This window comes from Physella acuta, unplaced genomic scaffold (genome assembly GCF_028476545.2).
Source record: "Physella acuta isolate Inbredline_101_S28 unplaced genomic scaffold, ASM2847654v3 ptg000805l, whole genome shotgun sequence".
Classification (NCBI taxonomy): domain Eukaryota; kingdom Metazoa; phylum Mollusca; class Gastropoda; family Physidae; genus Physella; species Physella acuta.
Window position 1 is genome coordinate 1,199,886 of NW_026732323.1, and position 10,115 is coordinate 1,210,000.

Genomic DNA, 10,115 nt, shown 5'->3' on the forward strand with positions numbered 1-10,115 from the left:
GTCACGTGATCCTAATACCATAAGTAAACATAGAAGTAAAATCTCCACCCACATTCAACCGTAATCAGATCGATATTTGCCATTGTTAGGGGTTTACCCTGACAAACAACGGCCGTCTCAAGACAACTTTGCAGTGTATTGTAGTGGAGGAGGGAGACTTGACGACTGACAGCTGTGCGTACGGTTACCAGGATTACTGGGCTTATAATACGGTAATTTGTTTGTTTACAAATATGTAAAGCAGTGGTAGGTAAAAAGTACGAAAAAACATATTTGAAATCGAAGGAGTTAAATAGTTAATTCATTACATGCTAGCTACAAAAATCCCGAGTTAAAGTCCTACGCAATCAATGCTCATTAGCTGGGGAAGTAACCCATCCAGGAGAAAAAAATTCAAATTAAAAAAAAAACTGCCGCTATGCAGATTGTTCTTGGGTAGACAATGACTATGGAAGCGAATCCAAAAAGAAAAGCAGGCTGAAATCGGAGTCAATGGGTCATCGATGGGGCCATTCATAAATGACGTCACGCTTTTTTGGACGGTTTTTACCTCCCCCCCGGTCCCCTCCGTCATACTTCATCACCCCCCCCCCCCCCCCACCCTCCCTGAAATGATGTCACAACTCAGCCTACAACTCCCTCAAAATTCCATTTGAATATTTCGTAAAACATCGATATTTTTCCGAATTTTTTGTCTGAACTCTGTATTTTTATCAATTTCTAATACGATGTATTAAAACAGTTTTCTAAAACGCGAAATAACGGCAAAAATATATTTTCTAACATTTTTTTTAAAATAAAAAAACGTGTGAAGTCACACCATCTAAACCCCCCCCCCCCCCCCCCATACCCCTCATCACACCGACACAAAATTACGGACCCCCCCCCCCACTCCCCACTTGGAGTGTGGCGTCATTTATGGACTACCCCTATGGTACATTAACGTTTACACGTTATAGGCCTAGTTAATCTTTGGAGAAATCCCGAAAACCCTCTCCAATATTACAATTCGTAACGCAGAAGAATTAATAACAGTGATTGTCTCTATAAAAACTAGGAATTGAAATTTGATTGACAATTTTATTTTCCTATTTAGTTCCTCTGTTATGTGTTTAGCTTCTGACCAATGGTGATAGACCCTGTAGGTTATAACTCTTTGGCGAGTGAAGAGTAGGAAGGGGGAAAGACTCTACATTCACTGCACACCTCTTGGGAGACTACTTAACATTGTGATTTCCGTCAACAGTAGCTACTCATTAACGTTATAATTTCGTTAACTAATAGTATCAATATTATTCTTAGTTCACTTTTATATTATTCCTAACCCCTGTTGATAATAACTCAGTGTTTCTTGCCGAATTTTTTTCCCGGGGGGGGGGGGGGTCTACATTTTCGGGGGGGGGGGGGGGCGGATACTGGTAAAAGTATATATTTTCTATATGAATCCCATTTCGTTCGGGGGGGGGGGGGCGGTAGACTTTCTTCGGGTGGGGGAGGGGGGGGGGGCGGTAGACTTTCTTCGGGTGGGGGAGGGGGGGGGGGTCCGCCCCGCCGAAGAGATGCCTGGAAGAAACTCTGCCTGCACTCAGTTATACTATTAATAACTATAGTGGTATTCAATGTTGTGTTCCCAGGAGAGACAACTGGTGCATGTCAAATCTCAGCGTTGTATGGAGGTCCAACACAATCGACCAGAGTTATCTCCCTGCAATAGCACAAGTCTAACACAAAAATGGAGTTTCCTGCCCTTCAATCTCAACTAGTTATCAGGCAGCCAATCAAAAGAAGTAGCTGGACACACGCAAAGTCGTGTACATTAAATATGACTGATAGTGGTTTATATTGATTACCATAACGTATTCGACTATCAAGTATTGACAAGTAAAGGCGTATAATTTATATGAATTACAGTGACATAGTCAATTACCAAATATGTCTGATAGTGGTTTACAGTGATTACCCTGACGTATTCGAGTATCAAGTATCGACAGGTAAATGCGTAAATGAATTACAGTGACATAGTCGAGTAACACATATGATTGATAGTGGTTTACAGTGATTACCCGTGACGTATTGGAGTATTAAGTATCGACAAGTAAAGGCGTATATGAATTACAGTGACATAGTCGATTACCAAATATGTCTGATATTGGTTTACAGTGATTACCCTGACGTATTTGAGTATTAAGTATCGACAGGTAAAGGCGTATATTGACTACAGTGAAATAGTCGATTAACAAATATGACTAATAGTGGTTTACAGTGGCATAGTCGATTACCAAATATGTCTGATAGTGGTTTACAGTGATTACCTTGACGTATTCGAGTATCAAGGATCGACATATAAAGGCGTATATTGATGACAGTGACATAGTCGAGTAGCAACTACGACTGAAACCTCACTGCTAACAGTACATCTAGCTATAAACGTACTATGACGTTCAGACTTAATCCAAAACGTATCAATAACAGAAACTCGTCATACAGATTAGCTGGAGTTGTAAACGTAAGAGTTGAATATGTTATACACAAAATGTAGTAAGGAGACTTAAATGCTACATGTCAAGTCCTTATATTTGATTAGCCAATTAATATGGTCAACTCGTTTAGTTAGTCAATCAATTATAAACTTTTTTGCGTCGGTCAGTCTAATACATTCTACTGTAAGGATTTAATGTTAAATGTTTACTATATATATATATATATATTATATATATATATATATATATATATATATATATATATATATATATATATATATATATATACATATATATATATACATATATACATATATGTATACATATATACTTATATATATAATTTGATCTGTATAAATTTATAAATTAAGTGCATTATTGATTTACTATTTTGTATAAATGTGGCGTTTAAACTCGATGGACTTTTTAAATGTATGCGTAGTAAGTAAAAAGAGAGTTTATAGTCAAATTTAATCATATTTTTAAAAATATTAATATCTATATGTATAATTTTCTTTATGGGGACCATAGAAGACACCACGCAGTTTAGCCACCACCCTCATCCCCACCTGTCAGGTGAGCCGTGGTTCACCCCGAATGTTTACAATAGTAGAGCCGGTTTGGTTCGAATAAGTAACGGATATATTAGGGGCAGATAATTTAGTCTCTAAACTATTTGAAACTAAGGGGAGATAACAAGTTCTGATTGATATTTTCATTTTCGTCTGTAAATGGCTGCTTTCACTGGGCGGGAGGGGGTGGGGGGGGTGGAGGAGTGGGGGAGGCAGGGCGGTGGGGTAGTGTCTAATTCAGAAATTATAAATTGTTGATAAGTAGAACATAAAACTACACGATAGCGGCGTATGTTAGGCCGCGTGTCAGCTCGTAATGTATATTCTTTCATTTTTTCTGATAATGGATATTCATGATGAGAACGACATGGAAACTACCAGAATTAGTGCAGTGAAATATTTTTACTCAATTATACTTTGACAAATTAAATATTAACAATCCGTGTTACTGATTTACTTTATCTTCTTTTTTATTTATAAGTTAATCCTCTTAATAGTTTAGCAGAGTATTAGGGTAGGAACACATACTAGGTTTAAGTCAAAGATCGATTCGAACATTAAAACTTTTAAAATGTTGAAACGTGATCAGTCTTCTCCTTGACGGCTTAGCACCGTGGGTTACGTCCCTTTTTATTATAATCAATGATCAGATCACGGCACGCCAACCAGTGCACTGTGGGATATGAGTGTGAGCAGTTTGAAAAGGTGAATCTAGTACTGCGACTGACAACATACGTACAGACGTGTATCACACAGAGAAGACCCAGTGTTGCTCATATAAACTTGTTTAGTCCATACTAAACATTTTAACTTAACAAAATGGAGACATGCGAAAGGGTTTATTAAAAAATCGATGAAGGGGAGAGGGCACAAGTCAGTTTATCCACCCAATATTGCAATTTTTAAAAATGGTTTTTGTAAAATGAATATTTTTAAATATTTTCATTTTTTTAAACACATCTAACATCGATCAGGATATGAAAAGATGGTTATTAGTATAGTAAATAGGAATATATTTCCTGACTAAGGGAAAATACTGATGAAATAGTTTCGACAAAATCATTTTAGTTTAGACCAGCTGGAAAAATTGGGGGAAAGAAACCACAACCGGTAATTTCGCTACACCCAAAAGAAATAAAAAGAATAATTAAAAACAAACAAACGCAAATGTGGTCTGTCACACACCCTCACTACACTAAAGACGACGGCTATTACAATTTAACACGAAAACAACAATACATAAGCTTTCGACTCAGAACAGGCCACAACAGACTAAATCAACACATGCACAAAAAACTGAAGGTTGGGTGTAGCGAAATGTGCCCTTGTGGCAAGGCCCCGGAAAACACGGAGCACGTACTCCAGGATTGTACTCTGTATAGCCAGGCAAGAGGCAGACACTGGCCCCAGCCCACCCCACTCAGGGAAAAATTATATGGGGCACCTGACAAACTGGAAACCACAGTCCGGTTTGTCCACGAAGTTGGACTTGTTGTCTGAATCCTCCACCATATTCAAAAATTAAGAACGAAGAAGAAGAAAAGAAGAAGAAGAATTTTAGTTTAATTATATCCCTTTAAAGAAATAAAATACAAAAATGTTAGGTGTATAGTTAACAGGGGTCGGCAACCTGCGGCTCGCGAGCCGCATGCGGCTCTTTTGATGTCCAGTTATGGCTCTTCAGCTCCATTCACAAATATTGATAATTATTTCATTTTATTTTCAAAGCTCATAAAAATATTAGTCTGCAACACTCGGTAATAAACGATATAAAAATTAATATAAACAATAAAATATCACTATTCTATAAGAATACTTAGCCACTCCTCATCTTAATGTACTTTCTATTATATTGTCCATTCCGAATTAAAACATTCAACTTCATAACATATATCACAAAGAAAATAAACCAGCTAAGTGTAAAACTGAAAGAAAAGAAAACCCTATCCCATGTCTTGTTTGAAGAAGTGGTTTGTGTCGAAAAAAAAATACTTTTTTTGTTGAAGATACGGTGAGCGGTAAATTGCTTGATTAAGAAAAATCAGGAAAAAGATCATCCTTATGGAACCAATACTACTCTTAACATAAATCACTTCAGCTTTAATATAAACAAACTGAATGATGGTTTGAGCAATTCAAGACAAATGCAATTACTCTGAAGTACATAGTAGATCCTCTCAACACAAATTAAAATGAGATTATTTCATATATAAGTTATTTATTTTAAATTATATATATATATATATATATATATATATATATATATATATATATATATATATATATATATATATATATATATATATATATATATATATATATGTATGTATATATATATATACATGTACATATATATATACATATATATATATATATATATATATATATATATATATATATATATATATATATATATATATATATATATACATGTACATATATATCTTAAACAAATATACTATTGACGTAAAAACGCCTAATAAAATGTGTATAAAAGTGCGCAATATTATTAGTACTTTATAAATTTACAAGCGTTTTTTTTTAGAAATCGGAAATAGCGTAAATTAGTACTTCCGGTCAACGGAAATAACTCAAAATTTGACAGAAGGTAGAGAATTAGATCTTTTACTTACATGTAAAATTTCATTTATCTATCTGAAATAGTACTCAAGTTATAGGCTTTTGAAAAATTCAAAGTAGAAAAAGTACCACTTCCGGTTATCGGAAATCGCTCAAAAGTTGATCAGGATCTACGATTTTGATAAAATACTTATATATGAAATTTCATCCACCTAGCTCTAACGGTTCTCAAGTAATCGTGTTTACACACATGCACACACACACACACAGACACACACACAGACACACAGACATACGGACAAGATTGCAAAATTATGTTTTTCCGTATCAGTGAGGTGTAAAACGTCGAGATTTGTAAAAATCTCGATTTTTTTTTTGCACGATTACAATACTTTCTCTATACTTCGTATATACGAGAAAGTAAAAAATGCTGAATATTTGTATCTGCTAAATGTAAAAGGTCATGTGATTTAAGCCTACATTTTGTCGCCCATATCATCAATACATCGGTATAGTTTATAGTCGAAAAACTTAATAAATTTGGTTTTTAAAGAGGATTAGAAAAAAAAATTAACAAGGTGCGAAGATTGAAATTCTTTACATTACCAAGAAATCGATGATTGGACGTGTTGGTGTTCTTTTGTGAATAATTTCAACTTTAACTAGATCTAGGCTATTTGTTATGGCAATGCGTGAGATTGGTATTACTGTTATAACAATGTGCATATATATATATATATATATATATATATCCTGTGGCGTCGCTAGGTCGGGTGTCACCCGGTGCGGCACTTGGTAGTGTCACCCCCCCCCCCCAAGAAACAAAGAATATATATATCCATATATATATATATATATATATGTATATATATATATATATATATATATATATATATGTTTGTGTGTGTGTCGGCCTACTTAGCCCTATAATTAAAATATATGCCATATATGCGTACATGTAGGTACTTGAGTTCTTGACATAGCAAGTTTCAAAAAAGCTCTGGGACGATTTTACATGGTTTTTTACGTGACTTTCAATGATTACAAAGGCAAAAATCAATCTATAACAATCAGTCAATACCAACCATAGTTGAATAAAGTTTGTTACAACACTTTTTATTTTAATGACGAAATGTAACTCTAGCCTACACAAAATTTGGTGACTCTAGTCCACACCATGTTAGACAACTCTAGCCAACTCAAAGTTAGTTTACTCTAGCAAGCTGTGCCGGTAAATCCTATTAAACTTAGTCCCTGGCATGACACCATGTTGTGATATTATTAATGGTAAAACTGGGACAGTATTTTCAAACACCAAAAATATTAAGTCGTGTTACTGTAGTGAGTTTCTGGATTTTTATTTAAAGGCAAGTTTTTAAAAATAAAGCGCATTAAAAAAATATAAATGTGAAAACTACTTCTTTTGCATGTATTTGCTAAATTGCATTTTCTAACAAAATATGTTATTACTATTTAACCCAATTATTTTCCAGCTGTACTTTAAAGCCAAAACTCCCTCAACCCACCACGCCAAGGGTCGGCAACCTGCGGCTCGCGAGCCGCATGCGGCTCTTTTGATGTCAAGTTGCGGCTCTTCAGCTTTATGCTCAATAAAAATATTGTTCTGCAACACTCGGTAATGAACGATAAAATAATAAACATAAACAATAAACACTCGCTATTCTATTAGAATATTTAGTAACGCCATATTTCAATGTACTTTCTATTAACTTGTCTATCCCAAATTGCAACATTCAACTTCATGGTGGAGATCATAAAGAAACTAAACGAGCTAAATGTAAAACTAAAAGGAAAACTCAGCCTATGCCTTGCTTGAAGAGGTGGTTTGTTTAAAAAAAAAAAAATTTTTTTTTGTTTAAGACATGGAGAGCGGTAAATTACTTAATTACAAAAAATCTGAAGAAAAAAAAATATCGTGATGAAACCAATCCTACTACTAACATGAATCACTTCAGTATTACTATAAACAAAATGAAGGGTGTTTTCACTGAGAGATTTGAGCAATTCAAAACAAATTCAAGCACTCTGACGTTTATATGAGATCATTTCATACATTTAAAGCTATTTATTTAAAATTGTATATATATATATATATATATATATATATATATATATATATATATATATATATATATATATATATAATCTTTAACAAAGATCATATTATTGACATAAAAATGTTTGTGGCTCTTTAAAAACTGGGTAATTTTGAAAATTGTAACTTTTGGCTCTTTCGTCTCAAAAGGTTACCGACCCCTGCACCATGCCGACAAAAAAATAAAATCCATTGAATCACCATTTATTATGCTTATACATATTTACAGGTTTAAAAATGTAAATAGACGTTTTGTATTTTAGATCTATGTATAAGTAAACCGTCTTAAATGAATGAAAGTAGACAACATATAAGAAAGAAGTATTACTATTGAAAATCTGTATCAGTCCTCAAAAGCCGATAATGAAAACTTATACTAAAGCGAACTTGCAAGGCAAACTGACGCTGTAATTTACATGTTTGAGACACACAAAAAAGAATTAAGAATATATATATATATATATATATATATATATATATATATATATATATATATATATACACACATATATATATATATAATATATATATATATATATATATATATATATATATATATATATATATATATATATATATATATATATAATTTATATGGACAGGTCTATGAATAAAGTAATTAGACAATACAAATACTATTATGATATTTAATTCTAAATTTCCAATGTTAAAGTTCACTACTATTGGCATTGTTACTTAAATATAACAGTTACTATATCTGAAGTTTTGTTTATAAATATTTGAAACTACACATACTTGAATGGTTATTCTTGTACAAGTTGTAGTGAATTTTTTTTACATGTTATCGATATTATATTTAAGTGGAGCATTTCGTTCTATGAAGATTAATTTTCAAATTTCTATGTGTTAAAATAGATATAAATGTCTAGAAATGAAATACACATAAGTTTGATAATTTTGTTTTAAATACATAGAGACACACTACACAAAAAGTTTGCTTGCCAATTTGCACTATTTTTATATGTAAAGGTGTCATTGATTTTGTTAAAGATGTTCCACGCATGGAACAGATTAAGCTTTACGTGTAATTAAAGTAGACAAGAGAACATCGTGTTAGTTATTGATCTGGTATACTAGCCTTCATGTGTTGGAGCATTTTCAAAGATTTGAATCGGTTTTTCTCATCTTAAGGTTTTAAAGTAAAGGTAAACTAACACTACATTTTAATTCAAAAACTACAACCTTGTATTAAAGAAATTCATTTAATTTAATGTATGATAACTTAACATTAGTCTTTTGCCTATTCCATATTATTTTTAAAATTTTATTTTAGGCTAGAACAGCAGAACAAATTGTGAGGGCATTGTATTGAACAATGTTATCCATATTTAGGACGATTGCTATTGTTTTCTTGTTTCGTAAGTAATAAAGGTTATATATATATATATATATATATATATATATATATATATATATATATATATATATATATATATATTGTATATATATATATATGCATAAATATATGTTTATGCATATTTTTTCATTAATATATATAGGCCCATATATATATATATATATATATATATATATATATATATATATATATATATATATATATATATATATATATATATATATACATAAACTTACATATATATTCATAATTGTTATACACACATTTATATATATATATATATATATATATATATATATATATATATATATATATATATATATATATATATATATATATGTGTGTGTGTGTTAGGCAGTGATTCTTCCAATCATTTTTCTCCGTGGGGGGGGGGGAGGCAGACACTGTTAAAAGTATATATTTTCTATATAACTGCCATTTCGTTTGGGGGGGTCAGGCAGCACCCCTCGAAGAGATGCCTGGAAGAAACTCTGATGTTAGGGTTGCTGTGAGAGGGTTGAGCATGACCTGACGTGATCCACTACCATTTAATGAAAACCACTACAATGATCAGTCACATCACAACAATACTGGCGATAATCACTTGATAGTGTCTTTTATTTTCTTCTTCAATATTTTCACACTACTGTCCTCATTTAAATCTAGATACAACTATTCTTGATATCGACAACACACGGAGTACCTCAAACATTCACTACCCAGCCTCTCGAACTCCCTAGCTTTCACTCTATATTCTATAGCAACACCGTTTTCTACATTCCATGTCACTATTCTTTAAACGCTTCACATTTTATTCGTTCATTATACACACGCACCAACATTCCTTCGCACCAATAGGGCTTGTAAGTAGGTCACCAACTTCTTATCATACTACTAGCTAGCTAGTATTTTTCAAACCAATTGTGAATATGTTTATTAAATCGGTAGAAAAAGAAATAAAAGTTACTTACGCTATTGTTAAGTTATTT

General features: G+C 32.4%; 1 protein-coding gene across 1 annotated transcript in view; it reads left to right on the forward strand.

The window, feature by feature from the left end:
* The first annotated feature begins 8,781 nt into the window (after positions 1 to 8,781).
* The window catches only part of LOC131951269 (serine protease inhibitor dipetalogastin-like), a 2,055-nt gene continuing 721 nt past the window's right edge, over positions 8,782 to 10,115 (forward strand). Inside the window, exons 1-2 of the mRNA XM_059313625.1 lie at positions 8,782 to 8,914; positions 9,043 to 9,127. Coding sequence (XP_059169608.1) covers positions 9,085 to 9,127 — 43 coding nt within the window. The 5' untranslated portion in view covers positions 8,782 to 8,914; positions 9,043 to 9,084. The remainder of the gene's footprint in view (positions 8,915 to 9,042; positions 9,128 to 10,115) is intronic.